Here is a 21,726-nt window from a genome sequence, read left to right as displayed (position 1 = left end):
GGGACTTTTTTAATCATTAGCAGCACTAGAATTTTGTTTACCCTCTCCTTTTCCCTTTACCTTTGCTCTCCAGCGCCTTTGTATTTCTGCCCTCTTTAACCTGTGCTCTGCCTTCTCTTTTTCACTCTTGTTTGCTTTGAATTTAGCATGCTCCAAAGCTTTTCTCTCTCTATCCTTTCTTTGGTACTCTGAAAGCTTTTCTTGGTCACCTTTCAATTTCTCTCTGAATTTCCTGCTTCTTTCAGTACTTGTTGACATATTCAATTCACATTACACGACTAGAAGTGAGTGCAGTAACTATATTACCCACAGTTCTCTAAGGCATGAGGCAGAGCATGCTCAGTAGTTGCTTAGGCCCAGTCCCCTAGGCCCAGTCCCTTTTCAGTACTTGTTGATTCATAACTAGAAGTGAGTGCTGAGAAGCTATATTACCAACAATTGTCAAGGAATGAGGCAGAGCATACTCAGCAGTTGCCTAGGTATACTGTGGAATGACCCTTTATCATGTTTTTAAAGTGATGACATTGCTTGATGAGGCTATAAAATTTTTTGTATTCTGTAACAATGGCATACCTAAATTCATTACATTTCACAAATGTTTGATTGATTTATACAATTGATTCAATGTTTCCTTAGCTAAAGGCACCAGAGAAAGGTCCCAACACACTTAAAAAGAGGAAATATATTTCAGACTCAAAAGTTAATTTATTTATAAGGTAACAGTTATCTAGAATTTATAGTGAGGGTACAGTATTAAGTGTTTAAGAACTGTCACTATTTCTTTGTTTAGGCGGGTATTTTTTTTGGGTGGGTATAGAGGAAATAGCCCAAGGGGAGTCTTCAGGGTAAAAGTTTTTGGTGGAAGCTTATAAATAAGGATTCATACTCATGTTGTGCAGTAAGATAAACTATAGAGACCATGCACGTACATTTTGAATAATGAATAACAGTCGTGTGATAGTTTCTAATTTTAATAGCATTGTAAATACATCAAATATACTTGAATTGAAATAAGAAACACATGCATACGGATACGCTGCCCGATACGAAAAAATTGGCTGCTAGAAGGGGTGGGGGTGGGTGGGAGCGAGACTCCTTTCTACACCCCTGCACTCAGTTATTTGTATTGATTACGAATTAGTCAGTTTTCTTTGTGTCAAAAGGGTTTATGCTGTTATTATATAGTGGTGTTACTGCCACAGCTACATTTCTGTATTTTTTGGCATTAGTTTGCCACCCAAATTGATGTGATAAAAGTGAACAACAAAACACTCAGTAATGTTGGGTATTAAATACAACACCGCCCCTGTTGTGATAAGCAAATGAGACCACGGTGGGCTAATATGTGGTCAAAATCGGCGCTTTCGTATTCTCGCGAGCCCGCAAAAACCAGCGGTTACCCATCCAAAAAACACTCGGAATTAAAAATGGCGGCAAAGGCTGTTCGAAGGAGTCTTGTCAAAATTATTGGATTTAGAAAGGAAAACAAACAATAGTGGAAGATAAAAACAAAGCAGCAAAAAATTGAGCTTCTATGACAAGCTTGAGTCTCTCTAAAGAAATAATTTTGTCGGGGTTCGAGAAGAGCGACGCATATTTTCTTACCAATCTGTTGTCAAGGCTACACAAGAGAGGTTGCAATGTGATTGTGTTTCTCTAGGAACGAAAATTGAGGCCCAATGGGACAGATCCCCGAGGAAGGAGTCTCTGGAAGATTTCCTTAGAAGGATAAAGTCTGTGAGCATGTCGAATTATTTTTTTTATTCTATTGTTTTTTTAAAGCATTTATGCTCTGTGGATTCTAGCTTCAATTTTTACCAAAAGGTTCATGGTGATATTTGTAATAGAATACCTGTGATTTATTAAATAATATGTCTAACATGATGTTTCTTTGCAAATTGATCTACATGTAACTGTTTTCCAAACATCGGTACTGTATATTTCAAACCCCTTAACATATTTTAATAACAACCTTGTACTATACAATTCGAGCATCACTCCCCTTTGAACAATTTATAAAATGCTACATTCCTATCTCAAGCATCTCTTTATGACTGGGCAAGAAAGTAATTTTTATCTTGCCTTTACCTTTTCTCTAAAAAGTATATTCCTAAGCAAAAATAGTAGTATTAGAATTTTCTTTTAAATCCACTTACTCTTTTGTAGCTTGAAGCAGTCATAAAAATCCTTGATACATGAGTCCACCTTTTTCATGCAATCCTTCCAAGCTACTTGGCTTGTACTGGTGTATTTCATTAACAACTGTACAAGGGCTTAGAATACCTGTTATTGTCTGAGTGGATCTATGATTTCTCTATTTTTATTATTCTGGATTGCCTTTACTTAAAAAAAGCTTTATTTTTATTTGCTATTCCAAGTCCTTGTTAGCCGTCTTCCTCTTCTATGCCTTATCTTGTGAATCCCATAAAAGGTGATAACTCTAGTTTATGATACCCAAAGAACTATATCAACCAAAATATATTCAACTATATCAATTAAAAAATTTTATGTCCCTAGATTTTCCAAATATTTATTAATTAAGTGTTGTGAGACTTGATTGACAGTTATTGGTGCCCTATACAGTGAGTACAGAAGAGCTTGCTTTAATTTTACAGCAGCAAAACTTTATTATTGAGTTATTTATCAATAAAAGAAGAGTTAGAAATGAAACTTCTATCTCCTACTATATAAATCACTAAGAGCAATAGAAAGCAAGACAAAAACAAACTTAGTATAAACTATTCCTTTTTTTAATCCTGGGGGTTTTTGTTTACCCCACTCTCAAAAACACTTAAATCATAAGAAGAAACCACAGATTACCAAAAAGTGATAGAGGATGGCATAGCCACAGGTGAACATAGTTTTCCTTACATGTACTAAAATCATTTTTGGTTTGTTGTGAACAGACACATCATATACATAACCGTTGATGCAATGTCAAAGTATTTTGTGCAGCTGTCCTTACTGTCAGACTAGGCTAAGACTAAGGACCGCTGTGGTAGAGACCATAGTCTAGTGAAAATAGAAACAGAATCTTTGAGACTGAGGAGGTGTTAAAGTGCTTCAAGAAACTGATGACAATTATTTAGGATGTTCATGATAACGTAAGTGATGCCTGTCCTTTTTGTTTTTGTCTACACATTAGTCTACTCAACTGATTTGACAAATTCCTAGTCTAGCTTCTAGAGCAGCTGTGCAGTAGCTGGTACCAAGTACTCATATTTTTTTTTTATGCAGAGGAATCTTTTTAGCTAAAGAGGGGGAGGGGGAGGTCAAGCATGCCTACCTGCCAAGTTCTCCATACTGTAGGTCACTCAAGAAATAGGAGCAAAGTAAAGGACACCTTTTTTCCATATGTGAAGGCACTAATACAAATAAAATTGATGTTGGACCTGTCACATTCCAAAAGTTAAATTAAAACCTAAGGAAAAACCTACAAGCAAGTGTCATCCAGCCTTCAGATGATATTCTACAACTACATTCGGTGAAGGGTCCAGCCCTAAGAGCAAACTCAATCCAGGAATATCGTTTGTTTTGAATTAGTTGTGCTGATTTAGGATGGAAGAGTTAACAAGAACATAGCTTAAGTAAACAAGTTTCCCTCTGTTCAGGTTTTAGCGGGTGAAGTACAAAAAAAATACTCTCAAATAACAAAATAAGAATTTATGAATATATGAATATATGAAATAGAGTGGGCCTACGGTTGAACAATTGGTAACCACGGCAAAGTGGACTGAGAATTACGCTTGCTCTGACTTTGAAAGCTAATAACTTAACAAAAACCAAACTAAAGTCGATGGATTTTATAGAACGTTTACTTGAATCTATATTAAACATTTTGTTCTTTCAGGGTTTTTAAATCAATGAAAATCAAAAAAGAAAATGGTACTCATTCAATCCTTGCGGATTCGTCCTGACATCACATCTTCGAGAAACGCTGGACGCGCGCGAAAATTTCTCCCTTCAAAGCAGAGATTAACAGTCGCCATTTTGTCCTTTGGCTGAGAAATTTCAGGGAAGACAGATCAATAGTTACTCGATCCTCTGCCGAAATACTATCGGCCAAAAATCTCATTTAGATATCAAATTGATACTCATTCGCTCGATCCCCGTTATACGCTCGAACCATCTCATTTTCCGACTAGATGCGAACTAGAGAACCTCACAAAAACTTTAATAACTTGAAAAGCTTTAGGTTAGACGAGCTGATTTTCAAGACATATACACAGAGAAGCATAACAAAGAAAATGTTCATGAAAGTTTTGCTTGTTCGTCTGATTTGATAGGTTATTTTCTCGTGTTTTTACAGAGGACGCTCGAGTAGATATCCCACTCGCCAGAAAAATTCTGATCGATTGACAATCATACGCTCGAGAGTTTTGTCAGTTTCTGAAAAACAGAGGACTTACGGGGAAAAAAGAGGTTCTCATGAGAAAGACAATGAAATTTTCTTTTGAATCCTGGATTTATATTAACATCAAATACAATATTTGTGCTGCTTTGGTGGTCTGATTTCAGCGCTTGCGCCAATCGGCAGTGCATTGTTTACAGAACGCGCCTTTGGTTACCGTGGAAGCGAAATGCATTCGAAAGTGGGGAAATCTGCCGGCATTTGAAAGCGCCGATTTCGTGCGCCCGCGAGCCCATCGTGGACATGTTTTTTTTACTTTTGCTGATTATTTGATTTGTTCACATGTAGATAACCACTAACAACACCATCTGCTATGTGTAAAGCATCCTACAGTATATCTTCCCATGTCCCATCCAGAAAAAGAAGTAAAAGTGACATAGTGTTCTATGACATAATTTTGAAGTGTATAATACTATAGGCCTACGTCTTTCTTGTTGAAGCTTTTACATGTTTGCACTGCAGGATAATCTCCTCTCTCCCATAAATAAAGATCACAATATATCAAAGAAAACAAAAAAAAAAGAAGAAATAAATAAGCGGGAAAAGGAAAGGGAATACTATATATTGTTTCATGGTCAAATTATTGACTTAAGGCTTACCAAGTGCATGACACCCCTTTTTCTGTCTCGGCATTGAACATCTATTTTTATCAAATTGTTTCTCTTGGTGGAGATATATTCTGTGTAGTATGTGAACTGGATAAGCTCAAGGTTTAACAGTGAAAAGTCATAAAGAGAGAGTACCGCAATTGCTTGAATAGGCGCTTTTTTGAGCAATTACACTACCCATCAAAAAGTTGAGATCACCTGAGTAGCTGTTATGAGGATGATATTGAGCTTGAGACGGGATTTTGAGATTGAATATTTGGTCGACGACTTAGGTTGACGACTCTTCTACTTTGATGCTTGATACTTTTGTGTGGTTGAGTTTTGTTTTTGTTGGTTCTTATCTTTGGTCTTTAAGTGTTCAGTTTTCTCTGTTTTGGGAACCTTTTTCAAGCTTTGATGTTGCTATAGCGGGTACGTCCAATAGAAGAGATAACAATTTACAGATATACCTACAGATACATAGAGAATTATAGAAAAATAGTAGTTTGAAAATAAAAGTGTACAGTTATAGTACAGACTTGCCTGGATTCCCATGGCCGCAGTGTATGTACCACCAAAAGGGGTAGATACCGCACGTGCTACTACACGCCAGCCATTGCCCTCACGGGCCATAGACCGATCAAAAAAGCAGAGTGAAGATGAACTTAAACTTAAAAAAATACAGAATACAAGATATTTTAAATTGTTACATTCTGTAGTGAAAGTTCAATGTTCTCTTAATGTATTTTACTTTTGGCAACTACTAAGTTCTATATCTATTGTGTCCGATTGATTTGCTACCAAAGATATTCTTACATAGGCTTGAATTTTTTTTTAGAAAAGTTAAGAAAACGATCGGTCTATACATTCATCTTTGCCAGCCTGACAGTGCTCATGACCAATAGTCAAACACTGTGGCACGGTAATCTAGTAGATTACTATTCGCCCAGCTGTGCCCACTGAACAGAGGAAGATCTCCACTGCCCAGCAAAAAGGTGACTTCTCCCTGACCACAGTGCATAGGACTGCAGTGAGTCAGCACTGTGCAGGTGGCGATCTCCAACCGCTCACTAACCTGTCAGCTACAGTGCCTCAAACAACAAAGGTCAGCACCAGGCCCCAGTAATTTTGCGATTACCAGCCTTCCCGGCAAGCCAGGTCCAGCACTTGGAAGTGCAAATGCCGTCAATCCAGCCACCTGCCCGCCAGTCCTCACCCAGAATGCCAAGCTAGGGTTGATCACTCTGAGCAAGATTTTCCCTCATTTGCTAGTTACAGTGTATTCCTGACCCCCATGCCGGATCAACACTGGGCACAGCAATGTTCACGGACCACGCGCCGCAACATTACTCTATGCCTACTAACCTGCCGGCTTCAGTGCTTCAGGTTCCGCCCTGTGCTGCATCACTGCGCACCCTGCGTACTGCCTGTAACAAGCACTGTGCAGTAATATGTAAAGATATTACTATTGCATGCCAGCCCTTTCCCTAGCCTAGCTAATGTAGGCATTCGGGCTATACCTCCAGGCAAGCAAGAAAAAGATGGCATTTAAGGAAAAGAAACAATCACCCCACATGATGATCTCATCCACATCTTATTGCTCTTAACAAGACAAGCTTAGGAGCAACTCGTTGTTGACTCGATGTTGGATCGTTATCTCTCTAAATCATTCTTCATGGTTATATGCTTCAGCCCACCGTACAAGTTCTAGAAAGGTGTTTCTCTGGTATGCAGGTGCATAGTCACGTCTCTGGCGACACTCTGCAGAGAGCTGATGAAGCCTCTCATCTCGAATGTACGGGCTCTCGTTGTCCGAGTGTCTACTGCTCTGAATCTGTCTTCATTGACCAGAACATCCCCATGGCATGCGAAATCTGGGTCAGTACCTTCACCTCCAGCTGATTTAGCTCTTGATAAAGCAACAAACAGCGCACCAGGGTTCTTTGATTCAAAGGCATACTTACCAGGGTGAATCACAACGTACCTGAATGGTTCCCCTTCCCCTACCGTCATACCTTGGCATTTGTGGATCGTCATCCCCCATGCCAGTCTCAAGGGAACCTGGACACGTGTGCACCTACATGCACATTCAATAGAGCGACTAACAGGCACAATCGGCACTACTTGCGGGTCACCTGCAAGGAATGCTGGTCTAGTGTAGTTAGTGAATCTTACCATCACATAGTCAGGGAGCGGTGGTGGATCATCAGTTTGTCTACGTCCGTTGAGATACACAATATCCACAACCCGACCAACAGCACCATTAAAAAGGCCCCATGTAGCCTTAAGGTTAGCTACCAACATTACCTTGCTATCGCGGTACAGGCAGAGACGAGGCAGCAGGCTACCTGCCTTGTTGCTATCTGCTTTTTGAGCATGATGGCCGTGGTTCTCTGCCTTTATCTTAGCAACTGGATGTCCTGGTAGGCTATTGCACTCCAAGATCTTCGTCTTGTTTCTACCCCACTGTAGGAAAGACGAAAAGACCTTCTTCATCCATTCTTTAAAGAAGTCCATTACCATGTGTTTGCTGTAGGTTCTGCCACTGAAACTGCTGGAGCCAGTGTACCTGCTCTGTAGTGGTTGTGTATGTTCGCAGTGACATCAGCATCTCTCAGTTGCCGCTCAGACTCTGCCTGTCTGATTGTCTGTGTAAGTTCAGCAGCAGAATCAAACATCGTCCACACCAGGCGACCATGGTTGGAGGGAGCATTACGAGAGTCAGGTATGTATGTTGGGGTGGGGCTCATTAGCACCACCACAGGAATACCTCCCCATAGCTGCTCAGATGTTGTCCCTTTATTTATTCCATACCTCAAAATAAAATAAATAGTACAAATCTTTTATTGTTATATTTCTCATGTCTTGCATGATGAAGATGAGAAAGTTCAGAGACAGAACGAGACAGAGACAGTTCAGAGGAAGAGGTAGAATGATAACATGTACATCCTCGTCCTCCCTCTCTCCAATTAAAAGAAAGTGTTTCAAATATTACCTCATGTGCTGCTCCATCCAGCCTAGCATTGTACGTCCAACCATGGAACGTTCATCGCCAATTAGGACAGCCAGGTTCTTGCAATTCTCCTGCAACGTCCTCAGTGCATTGCCAGCGGCACCGTGAGTTCGTTGCACGCTCTCCCACCAGTCGGTTAGAATAGAAAGCTGTGAGCTGTAGTACCCTGGGCTATAAAGGCTGCATTTCCTGTTGGTGTCACAACCTGCACTGCATCGTTCTTACCGAAAAGCTGTTGCACAAGCCTTTGGATGCACTTGATCATGTAAGACTTGCCTGTGCCACCAGTGCCTGACACCACTAGCCTCAAGGGGGTGTAATCATCTGCGATATAAGCATAAGCTTATAGCATAAGCTCTCCATCCTCTGCATTGTCACTTTCTTCAATTTGATTCACTAGCCATACTTTGGGATCAGCAGTCTCTGGGATTACTATTGTACTGCTGCTCCAGTCAAAGTCCTCAGCTCCATCGTCATACTGGAATTCTTTCACGCCCTCATACGTCTGGTTTGGTCCAGTGTAGTTGTCAACCCAGTCTGGTTGCTCTTCCGCATCTGCTGGCTCATCTTCACCGTCAGACTCGTATGTTGGCTCTCTCGCACCTTCAGCTTGTCGTGAAACATTAACCACGATGGCTTCGACGAACATAGGACACTGATCTGTGATGACAAACCTTGAAAATGCATCTTTTCACGACTCATCGGCAGATTTCAGCTCATCTAGTCTGAACCAGTTCGGCCAGTGGAGTAGCATCATGGTTCTACAAAAATCCTCCTGGAGTGGCCAGGTAGCATGGGTGGAGCCACCACTAACAACTGGGACTTTTTCTCTTTTAGATGCAAACTGATACCAGGAACAAACCTGATCACATGGTCTGGCTAGATACTTGTCTAATGCTGTACTTGAGGTAGCTGTATCCCAATTTCTCTCAAGCCTCCGGGAACCCTTCATTGACAGGTAAGAGAGCTGGCGAGTACATCGCCATAGAGGAAGGCCACTAAGTTCGGACGAGGCCTCTAGTCAACTTACATCTCTCCTGCCAACAGTTTTCATTAGCATTCGTGCACAAACTGATCTACCAGACACTTCATCCGCCGAGTCAACTGCATTGACCATGTCCTTAAAGAGATCCTCAGTTGCTCCTGTATGCTCATTTACATGCATACGCACAAACAGTCTACAATGGCGATAATGTCATCAGTGCTAGGGTTGTCAGGAGGTGGGTTTGACAGAATTACGCTCAAATCGCAGTTTGCTCTCCAGGATTGAAGGTTATATCTCGAGTGCTATATAACTCTTGGGTGATCTCTTGCCATCTCTAGGCGATCAGCCCCATTGCGATCTGCAACATTATCCAATTCTTCTCTTTTTTGTTTCCCACGATGGTACTCTGAACCGAATTCCATACGACAAACACGCTCTCCAGGTTGCATACCAGGTTCAGCATGTCTAGGTATGCGAAGACAATAATCTCAGCAGGTGTGAAGGCCTACACGATTGACGAGATGCAGATGGTCTTCACGCACAGCATCCACGTCTAACAGCATTCTCACCAAGGGGTCATCATCCTCAGACACTGGCTCGGCTGTTCCTTCTGGTGGTAGCCAGAATTCTTTACGTGGTTCTCCATCCTCATCTTTACCTAGGTTTAAGAGAAATTTGTAAAAGGAATATGAAATTACAGTTACAATGTTTAAAGAAGTGTGGGCAGAGCATCACTTTGTCGTGCCTGTGCCTTTCAGCACTGGTTCCTGGGTTCGATTACCAGTTACGTTGGAGTTGAATTGGTTGGTTGGTTCTCCAGTTTTTCTCCCTCCACAAAAACAAATTCTTAATCTTAAGCTGCAATCCATGGTCAAACATGAGTTGTATTGAGGCTGCCTGAGGCACCTTCCTATGCCTTTAACTCAATCACTCTGCGCTCTTGTAATCCCACATTGTAGCTGCAGCAAAAGTTATGAACTTCCACAATTAACTTTTTAATTTGTTTATTTACAAATGAAAATAATTACATGCTGGGTTGGATGCACTGATGGCGAAATTGTCCTCCACCCATTCGTTCAGCCTGCGAACTTTCTCTGGCTTCTGGCACTCCTCTTGCACAGCTTGGTGAAGAAGCTCATGAGGCTGGCGGTCTTCTCTCCAGCTCAACTGATGCCAGTGGATTTGGCTACGTGATTCCGCAAACTCGTACCTGTACCAGTAGTCACTCACTCCAAAAACAGGTCTAACTACGTTCTCATGATATGAGCGAGTGTGCATATCAAAGTAGCTCACCACCAGGTGGGTGTTCTCTTGAACTGCCTTGAAACGAGCATTGCTGTCTTCAAGCAAGTTCACCGTCTCCCCAGTTGTCTCGAGGATATACTGCTCTAAGTGGAGGCCAGTAGAACTCTGCACAGCTGCCTGTCATGAAAAACGATGGAAGCCCATGTTTCTCATTAACCATACACTGCACCATCGCTCTTAGCTCTCTGCGTCGCTGGTCCCAATACTGTGAAGGCTTGCGCCAAAGTACAATAGCTTGTTGGCGATGGTGGTGTCTCCTCTTGTCATACGCTCTTGCAAGTCCGCAACCGTCATGTTATGGACCACAAACTTCCATACCTTTAAAAAATGGGTTTTTTTTTCATCAAAGATATTTGTGTTATTATTATTATTATTATTATTATTATTATTATTATTATTATTATTATTATTATTATTATTATTATTATTATTATTATTATTATTATTATTATTATTATTATTATTATTATTATTATTATTATTATTATTATTATTATTATTAATATTATTATTATTATTATTATTATTAATTAAGGATAATAATAATCTTTATTAACAATAATTATAAAATCGAATAATCTATGTACAATTCTCTACAATCACATTTTTTGACATTAAAAGTATTATTGTTTAATCACTGATGAATTCAATAATAATGATAACAATGTGTAAAAATAATTTAAAAGCAAAAAACTAATTCTAAAAGTATGGAGTGTTAAAATATCGAGAAAACTAAAAACTAAAAAGTACATTAATCTTATTCAACCCGAGCTTTCAGAGTTGGCAATTTTAAAGTCAATGTTCTTCAAATCGAATCTGTAATTTCTTGCCTGTGACCTTCTGAGGCAGACAAGCGCAGAACGGAGAAGGGCGGAGACTCTGGCCCTTATCCAGCTTTTTGTGTCACTATATCGTTCTCCCTTCTTAACAGCTAGCAGCTCGGCGAGGCAACTGTAAAAACGCAGACATTCTTTTCCCATCCCACCAGTGCTTGTAAAGGTTCCTTGTTCAACTTCGAGAACTCTTCGCGAGTATAATCTTTTCTTCTCGTTCTCATGATTGCGATAAATCTGGTGTAGTTCTAAGTCCCTATAAGAGCCAGCATTAGGGTGACAGACCCTGACATCAAAGAACGCTGCTCTTTGTGGTTCCCAGAAACCCCGGGCGTGTATATCTAATCTTGCATCTGGGGCAGTATTAGGTCCCCTTCCGAGTTGTTCCCCTGTGATATCTTGCAAGAAAGGCTCGATCTTTACATCATTGCAGAGCCATTCCAGAACCTATAATTCGTTATGGCGCTGGTAAATGAATCCTCCTCGCTTACAGATCATCGCATGATCTAGTGTGAACTTGTGCCAATCATAGTGTAGTTTGATGGCGTCGCGAAATTCCCCCTTGTTTAGGTTGTAGCCCATCTCACGGAGGGGGAGCACTGTAAGCCACACTGAAGATCCCTTTTCTGCGGCAAGATCTAGTGCGCGGTGGATGTTCCGCGGAGCTTCGTCCCTTATGCCATCTGCTCTCTCCTTAAGTACCTCAGCCCTCTCGCTTTTTACAGCTTGCTGTAGTGACTTCACAACAGAATCGTCAGGCAACTGATGACTTTGAACTACTATCTGTTGGACAAGTGGGGCGGTAGCTTTAACAGAAGATGATAGCTCTATATCTGCTTCAAGACATGGATTTGTCATGCTTAGACCCCCTAGACGGACGGGTAGTGCAAGGAAGTCTCTCTCAAGCGGACTGCACCTATGGTCAGTGATTGCGGGAATGAGCACATTCTATATCGCGTTCTCAAGCGGCTTTAGTAAATCCTGAATGTCTGGCAGAGTCCTTAGAAAGTAAGTATAGCGATGTTTCAGGCCGAAGGTATATACAGCTTAGCATGCCTGTGGTTGCGAGAGGGCAAATTCTGCTAGCTTTGTAACCTCGCACCTAAAAAGCTTGGGCCAAGAATGTTAATGTTATCCCACCACTTCTTTATTTCCAGTATAGAGCCGGCTCCGCAGGCATCATCGGCAAACCAGCACTGTTTGGTACTGGATGCCGCCTGCAAACTTGTGATCAGCGGTTGCATGCTTAAAGCGTGCTTAACATCGTGCTCTTCCCTTTGCCGGCGATAACATAAAAAAAAGTACCATCTCTTCAAGCACTGAACAACAAGTGCCTTTTAAACTAAATGTATGTAAAATATCAACGTGATTCTCAGAGAAGAGAGTGTTTTACTTATAAGGATTTTTTAAAGTTTTCTGTTTAGCTTTTATTTTAAACAAATTTTTTCTTTTCTTTTTTGTTTTGTTTTGTTTTTCTCTTTCTTACTTCGGCATACTAACAATAAAGTAGCAGCGTTCCGTTTTTTACACATAAAGTACAGAGTAAAAAGTAACAAAGAAAACGCTGCTTACCTCTCTTTCCATTCTCCATTCATAAAGAAACGTAATATAATAATAATACCAGTAGGTATCGATATTGTTTGCTGTGTTTTTGTTTCTTGTCGAAAGCGAAAAGTGTGAAAAATCTGTCGTCATTTTCTGTCATCATCGATAAAGTTGGACCAATCAGATTTAGTGATGTCAGCCCACGTGATCCATTCATATTATGAGGAAGCCTGGGCAGAGGTAGATCGCTGCTGGCTGGCTGGCTGGATGGATGGCATCTTGTGACAATGACCTCATTGACCACAAAAACTGAGTCGCATAGTTATAGACCATTTCTCTATACCTATGGGGCTCCGGCTCCGCTATCAAACATATGATACCAGACAACATTTATAAATGCTCGTAGCAGCTCAACATTCTCATTAGATAAAATAAAGTTATCAATTGCATTGTTTTTATGCCTTGTCATCTCAGTTGCTGCTGGACTCTTGATTGCATCAAAGATACTCACTCGATCTTCCCTGGTTGTGAATTCAGTCTTTGGTTTGGAGAGCTCGCCCTCATTGACTCTAAAGGTTTCATTCAGTAATGTCAAATTGATTGGCTCGGTTTGATCATGATTTTCATAGAGTTCCCATAGGTTATTTGGAATTTCTTGGACTTCCTTATCTATATCGTCTTCCAATAAATTTGCAACTGTTTGCCTGAACTGTCTGTCATGTGACACAAAATAGCTAAGGTCATTTAGGTTTTGTTTTCTCCAGCACCACAAATCATCACTTACCACATCTATTGATGATGTCCCCTCGTTGCATATTACAGTGACTGGAACAGGTGCCAAGTTTTGGTTTGAATTGTCTTACCTGCAGGTTGCTTGAGGAAAATCCTGTGAGCTGTGAACCACTACTACAGCCTGTAAAGTTTGCCCTTGAGCTTTGTGACATTTAATGGTATATGCCGTGCCAATGGAATATGTGATATAGATCCTATGATTGCTCCTTGGTCATTATGCTTACTCCACGTTTCCCTAGAAATTCGAATAGGACCTACACCCTCAAATCTCACAATAGCGCATGAACCATCCATTCTTTCAAACTCACCTATTGAACCATTTCTCGGTCTGTAAGACTTTTTCCAAAGGAGCATTAACTTGCAATTTGGTTTTAGGAACACAACACATTCTGTTGGGCATGACAAGCCTTTTATATCACCTCTTGTTTCCGCTTTTATTTCTATCATTTCTCCAGGAAGAGTCCTTAATACAGGTATGTTGTGCATCAAATCGTGCTGCCTCATAAAAAAAGATATGTACTGCCATCTCAGACACAGCAGGATCTAGATCACGCTCAAGATATTTCATGAATCTTTGACCCCTTGTTGAACAATTACCTAACCTTAGCTCTCCAAGAAGAGAAAGAAATTCATTGTGGGCTATCATTTGAGTGAAGAATTAATTACTAGTGCTATAGTAAAATTGTGTACAATATTCACTTGCATTTGCTTAAATGTACACTCATGTTTATTCAGTAGGCAGAATAGCAATCTTTATTTAGTAAACATTACTGCATGTAAGTCAATAATTTTTAGAAATCGGGCTATTCCATTTTAAATTTTATTTTGTAATCCTCCTTTATTGAGAATCTTCCATTATTAACTCTGGATTATCATATGATTTTGATTTTGACCCTGGATTGCAACAGGGTTGTGCTAGAGAGTAGCTAGATTTCCACAGGATTCATGAATTTCCAATAGGTTCACGCATGTTCACTTGGTGTTTCTGGATTCCAACAAATTTTAAATGGAATGGCCCGTTACTTAACAAATATAATGTGTGGTGCAACATGCTTGATGAAAAAATATTCTGAGGCATTTCTTAACTCATGCCATATGCTATTGTCTTTATGTATTCGTTCGAGGAAAAAAACATGTCGGGAATAGACAAAAAAGTCACACCAGCTTCTTCCTGTAACCCCTATTTGATGTTGGACTTGGCTGTAGTAAAGATGATTTCTGTTAAGGTGGATGATTCCTTCTTCATCTGCTTTAAGGTAAGGCAGATTGCTTGAAAAATAGGAGGCCAGTTAGACATTCCTTGTTTTTCACTCTGCCAGCCATCCGCCAAAGAGAAAGGATCGGGTAATTTATTGCCATCGACATTTAAAAGTGAGCTGAACTGCTTCGCTTTGAGTGCTGCTACTTCATCACGGCTCAGTTTGACTGGAGTAGCGAAATCGTTCGCGGCAAAGGCCCGCTCGAATAGTTCATCTTTAGTTCCTGATACCTTAACGCCTCGCTTACGAAGGAAATCCTGTAAATAAGGAACTTTCTAATCTTCTTTCTAATCTAATCTTTCTAAGTCTTCTAATCGAAGGTTACTTTCTTTGATTTTCTCATTATCCGACATCTTTTATGAAGTCGTGGGAAATACGCGCCTCTTTTTAAATTCACTCACGTGGAGTAACTTTGTTATTGTTTTTGACATTCGAATGAGTGTTGCGTGTCGAACTTCCGGCAAAAATGTTGCCATTTTAGAAACAAACAAAAGCGGATTAGTAAGGAAAAAGTCAAATAGCAATATAAAATAATATCTATCCTAACTTTCTGTAGCCGAAATTTTTCGAAAAAAAATAAAAATCTACGATGTGAGAGCTAATTTCGTTCACCGAATATTTCTCTTCTGTCCTCAATGAATGTATGGGAAACACGCAACTAATCGATATTTTGATCCGAGTCGGCGCCAGTCCCCCACGGTCATCACTAAACTCCAACTTGGCTTATTGTAGGATTATTCGAGGATAATGCGCGTTTTCACTACAAGATTATACCGAAAGATTCCAGTTTTCCCTCCATTTTCTGTATAGGATTATTCCATATTTTCGAGTTTTCCCAGCATTTTGTCTACAGGATTAATTCGAGTTTTCGAAGCATTTTCCTTTCTGGGTTATTCCTTCAGAATTCGGGTTTTCTCCGCTCTTTCACGCTGGATCATTAACCTTTTACCTTTCCTTTCTCAGAGTTGTATTTAAAGATAACCAACACATTATATTGATAAAATTCAAATTTATTTAACGTGTCACATCGTATCATAATTTTACAACATAAATAATTTCTTGTAAACGTTCACTGCTTAAAATCCTGTCTACTATAAAAAATGGTCTCATACTTTGAATAAACAGCATGTCATTATAATCGTTCATATTAAATAATAACTTGTAATCGCTCTCAAATACCTGAGGGATTGAATTTGCATCTGCAATTTGTTTAGGCCATGTGTTGTGACATGTATGACAAAGACTTTTCTGCCATAAAACACCGCCTTTGAATGTAATAGAAGTATATGTAATATATAGATTTAGGCCCCGCCTAAAAGCGGAGCCAGCTTTATTACCTTATTTTCATATTGGGAATCTTTGGGCAGTTTAGGGGTATGACCCCCTCAAGAATAGAGTTTCTAGACTAGAATTTCTTTTGAAAATAAAATAGAGATTCATAATAAACAACATTCACCTCAGTCTATATGCTGTAAACAGACAGTGAAAAATTCTGTTAAAAGACAGTAGAAAGTGCTGTATGCTTTATCCCCCCCACGCACTTTTTCATACATGTTACTTGTTTGTAATGCACGGTCCAAGCTAGATTCTATTTTATCTCAGCTATTTCTCTCACCGTAATGAAATGCTGGACCTCCTCACAATCACCACTTCTTTTGCAACTTAACAAAAAAAATATTGGTGATATTTTAGTTTTATTTATTAACATAGCTCTGGGTGGCTTTATTTGATAGACAACTGATACTGAACAGATATTTCCTATTTTATATTTCTATAATCAAATAATCTAACATTTATATGCCTTGCCATGTACATCATTACTCATGTTCAAAATGCTTAGAGAAAGAAATTGCTTGACCATTGCTTGAATCCCACAAAAGAATGAAAAGAGTATAGCACTTCGGACAACCCACCCCTTTAAAAAGGAAAAAGAAATCACAGTTTTGGTTATTTTAATTGTTAAAATTGTAGGTAGGTAGGTAGGTAGGTAGGTAGGTAGGTGTAGGTAGGTAGGTGTAGGTAGGTAGGTAGGTAGGTAGGTAGGTAGGTAGGTAGGTGTAGGTAGGTAGGTAGGTAGGTGTAGGTAGGTAGGTGTTGGTAGGTAGGTAGGTAGGTGTTGGTAGGTAGGTAGGTAGGTGTAGGTAGGTAGGTAGGTAGGTGTAGGTAGGTAGGTAGGTGTAGGTAGGTAGGTAGGTAGGTGTAGGTAGGTAGGTGTAGGTAGGTAGGTAGGTGTAGGTAGGTAGGTGTAGGTAGGTAGGTAGGTAGGTGTAGGTAGGTAGGTAGGTAGGTAGGTAGGTAGGTAGGTAGGTAGGTAGGTGTAGGTAGGTAGGTGTAGGTAGGTAGGTGTAGGTAGGTAGGTGTAGGTAGGTAGGTAGGTGTAGGTAGGTAGGTAGGTAGGTGTAGGTAGGTAGGTCTTGTAGTTGGTGGTGGTAGGGGCGGAGCTGGCGATCTCGGTAGCCGACGATGCGGTGATGATGCGCTTGTTGTGGTTGTCGATGATCTGTTTGGTGTTGTTCGTCCACCGTGAGAGCAACCACCCGCCCTCCATCACCAAGAACATCCCTGCTGGTATCAACAAACGCCTATCTGCCCTATCTTCAGACCAAGCCTCCTTTGACCAGACCGCGCCACCTTACCAGAAAGCACTCGACGATAGCGGATACAACTACACGCTACGCTACGAACCCAACACCGTAACCAACCGAAAAACCCGCAAACGCAACAACATCCTATGGTACAACCCGCCCTTCAGCAAGAACACCAGCACCAACATCGGCCACAGATTCCTCACCCTGATAGACAAGCACTTCCCGAAAGACAACCACCTCCGTAAAATCTTCAACAGAAACACCATCAAAATCAGTTACAGCTGCATGAACAACACCAAACAGATCATCGACAACCACAACAAGCGCATCATCACCGCATCGTCGGCTACCGAGATCGCCAGCTCCGCCCCTACCACCACCAACTACAAGACATGCAACTGCCGACAGAAAGACACCTGCCCTCTAGACGGAAACTGCCTACAGACATCTGTTATCTACCAAGCTACCGTAACTCGAAAAGACAACAACACCTCGGAAACATACGTCGGGCTCACTGAAAACAGCTTCAAGACCAGGTACAGAAACCACACCGCATCATTCCGACACGCCAAACACAGAAACTCCACCGAACTCAGCAAACACGTCTGGACTCTCAAGGACAACATGATCAAGTACTTTATTTCATGGCGCATTCTTTCTTCCCACTCCGCCTACAACAGTACCACTAAGCGTTGCAACCTCTGCCTCAAGGAAAAGCTGACGATCATCTGCCAACCCAAACTATCAACTCTAAATAAACGCAATGAACTCGTGTCCTCGTGCCGCCACAGAAACAAAGCCCTGCTACGAAACAATTAGAACTGTTAATCCCGTCACCGTTAAATTTTCGCGCTATCAATTTTTCACACGTTCCGCACTGTTAGTTTTCGCCCCGCATATTTAATGTAACTCGCTATTGTTCCTCTTACCGCCTTAGCTAAAACTATCAGTCTATTATTATGTAAATTTCAGTATATATACGATGGTAGGAATATTCTCATTAAATCCCCTGATGAGTGGGCAACCACGAAACAGGCCTGTAGGGAAACCTATGTAGTTTGTATTTTTCTCAAACCAACACTATATATATTTTACTATATTATTATTAGTATTTTAAAATTGTATATTTACGCAATTCAGCCTTAGTAGGCTGCAATGTAAAGATTTTAATAAACTATCTATCTATCTAAGCCGTTTCCTGTCCGAGGCACAAACAACCAAACCTGTTAGCACAGATCCGATCCAAAGTTGCTTATCTCCCTTTAACTTTCCTAACACCCAAAGTTCTCTCGTATACACTAAACCGCAGCGACCCCTTACCGCAAACACGTTCGTGACCTTTCAAACCACACAAGTACCTGATAACCGTCCCATTATCAGCCAATCCCAAACAAACCCGCCATCAACACTTACCGCTTGGCACAACACACAAGAGTTTACGCCGAAAAGCTCAACTGTCTATCAGGGAATTCAAAATGCCCAGCCAATGTCACAAAACCAAAATGTGCAGTCATCTGACCCGTCACGCCATTACAATGGGATACCTAATCAAAACGTCACACAATCCTACCAACCGCCCTTGCAGACAGATAGCGTCAATCAAATAGCCGAAGCCCTTGCTAAAGTCACACAACTCCAGCGCCTGCCGCAAGCTAAGCCAGACATCTTCACCGGGGGAGGGCCCCACACGAAATTCTTTATTTGGGAAACTGCGTTTAATGCATTAATAGACACTGCCCCGGTGAGCGCGCAGCAAAAGCTTTTATTGTATCAGCATCTCGGCGGCAAGGCTAAACTGGTAGTAGAGCAATTACAGTACATGGTTGGCGCAGATCCCGACACTGCCTACCGTGAAGCTAGAAATAAGCTGAGAAACCGCTTCGGACGCCCAGATATAATAGCGACAGAATGTGAAACAAAACTAACAAATTGGCCAAAGATAGCGCCTAACGATGGAAAGGGGCTACGCGAATTTAGTGACTTTCTGTATCAAGTGCACGTTGCAAGCGCGCACATGTCAGCCCTTAAGATTTATGAGTTCCCTTCAAAAATACAGTCCCTAGTAGAAAAACTCCCGGGATGGTTCGCGACAAAATGGTCAATCAAAGTGCAAGCACTGCAACAGGAAAGGGGGTACAGCGCGTTTCCTAGCTTTAGTGATCTCGTCACAGAAGTATGTTTTCACGCCGAGCGAATGAACATTCCTCAACTCACACCTACCAAGCACTCTAGCACTCCATCTCCCATACAAACGCACCGCAAGCCACAAGAGCGCATTCACGATGTACTCCTAACTAAAACCGAGGCCCAAAAGAAAGAAGCATTTTGGTTAAACACACAGAAAAAAAGGTCTGCCCGTACCATAACAACGCAGCGTCGCACAACCTAACTGAATGTAAAAGGTTCAAAGAAATCCCATATGAACAAAGGCTAGAGTTCCTAAAATCAAATGGGCTATGTTTTAAATGCACAGGAAAACACTTTCGTAAAGACTGTGAAGAAACTCCTCCCCGATTCGAGGCCTGCAACAAGAACCACCTAACTTTGCTTCACGAAGACAGAAGCACCCCTGCTAAACCTGCACCCCCTAGCCCCCCAGAAGCATCAGCAACATGCACACAATTCTGCGGAGGGGAGGGGACCGGTAGGTCGTTCGCCCGAATAGTCCTCGTCAACCTCACACATGAGTCACAGCCACACAAAAAACAGCTCAACATACGCCGTCCTCGATGATCAATCGACAGACGTATTCATCACGGATAGTCTATCAAGATTGCTAGGAATAACAGCACCGGAGCTCGACCTAAAGGTCAATACTATAGTCGGCTTTAACACAATTCGTACAAAAAAGATAACTGGTCTACGAATTCAAGATATCGAAAACGAACACGCGCACATCAGGATTCCGTATGCATACACACGCGAGTACATCCCCGCCGCACAAAGCGATATCGATAGTCCCGAAGTAGCGAAGCAGTGGACCCACCTTGCACCCAATCGCCGACCAGATCGCATACAGACCGGACATAGAAATCGGACTACTCATCGGTCGAAACGTCCCGGCGGCCTTCCAACCAACTGAAGTGATAGCAGGAAGCCCTGAAGAGCCCTGGGCCGAGAAGTACAAGTTTGGTTGGACGGTAATCGTCGAGTGTGCAAAGATAGAGATGATGACATGACAGCTCGTGTGAATTGTGTGACGGTAGAGAGAGAAGTCCTACTCGAGCACCATGCCTCAAGCGATACTATCGTACAGCCGCCCTTCGTCAGCACGACACCATCCAAAGACATGACAAGCCCGCAGCAAATATGTCAAATGATGGAGCTTGACTACACAGAACTCCACCACGACCGAAGAAAACAAAGACAAGGAAAAATAGAATCAAGAGAGGACATACAGTTTAACAATTTAATGGAAACTTTAGAAGCACACTAGCATACACACATTGGCACCAGTCGGGCCAAGACGGGACGCTAGCACAGTCTATTACCCGTGCAGTTCGGCAACCATGGACAGCTGTTTCGTCCTTATTAGGACTCGTCAGCATGGCATAGCCGGTTTGCCTCAGTTAAACTTCATCGGCAAAAAAACTGCAGGGCGACTTCGACTCGAGCGAAGTGCTTTAAACCACAGCTTAGATCCATGTGGGATCTAGAGCTGCGACCGGGCTAGCGTGATGCCAATTGTGCGGATCACGCATGCGACCTTTGCTAGTCTAAAACTCCGTCGGATAGCCAAACTATCCTTGCGAGTATGTATACATAAATGTGAACTTTAGAAGCACACTAGCATACACACATTGGCACCAGTCGGGCCAAGACGGGACGCTAGCACAGTCTATTACCCGCGCAGTTTGGCAACCATGGACAGCTGTTTCGTCCTTATTAGGACTCGTCAGCATGGCATAGCCGGTTTGCCTCAGTTAAACTTCATCGGCAAAAAAACTGCAGGGCGACTTCGACTCGAGCGAAGTGCTTTAAACCACAGTTTAGATCCATGTGGGATCTAGAGCTGCGACCGGGCTAGCGTGATGCCAATTGTGCGGATCACGCATGCGACCTTTGCTAGTCTAAAACTCCGTCGGATAGCCAAACTATCCTTGCGAGTATGTATACATAAATGTGAACTTTAGAAGCACACTAGCATACACACATTGGCACCAGTCGGGCCAAGACGGGACGCTAGCACAGTCTATTACCCGTGCAGTTCGGCAACCATGGACAGCTGTTTCGTCCTTATTAGGACTCGTCAGCATGGCATAGCCGGTTTGCCTCAGTTAAACTTCATCGGCAAAAAAACTGCAGGGCGACTTCGACTCGAGCGAAGTGCTTTAAACCACAGTTTAGATCCATGTGGGATCTAGAGCTGCGACCGGGCTAGCGTGATGCCAATTGTGCGGATCACGCA

At 41.6% G+C, this 21,726-nt stretch overlaps 1 protein-coding gene across 1 annotated transcript; it reads left to right on the top strand.

Moving 5' to 3' along the window:
* The first annotated feature begins 18,804 nt into the window (after positions 1–18,804).
* Positions 18,805–20,196, top strand: LOC5504746. Its single transcript, XM_032373052.2, has one exon. The coding sequence runs from the start codon at positions 18,805–18,807 to the stop codon at positions 19,705–19,707; it is 903 nt and encodes a 300-aa protein (XP_032228943.1). The 3' UTR covers positions 19,708–20,196.
* The last annotated feature ends 1,530 nt before the right edge of the window (positions 20,197–21,726 follow it).

The sequence above is a fragment of the Nematostella vectensis genome, chromosome 1, assembly GCF_932526225.1.
Source record: "Nematostella vectensis chromosome 1, jaNemVect1.1, whole genome shotgun sequence".
NCBI classification, from domain to species: domain Eukaryota; kingdom Metazoa; phylum Cnidaria; class Anthozoa; order Actiniaria; family Edwardsiidae; genus Nematostella; species Nematostella vectensis.
This window is presented reverse-complemented; position numbering and strand designations above follow the sequence as displayed.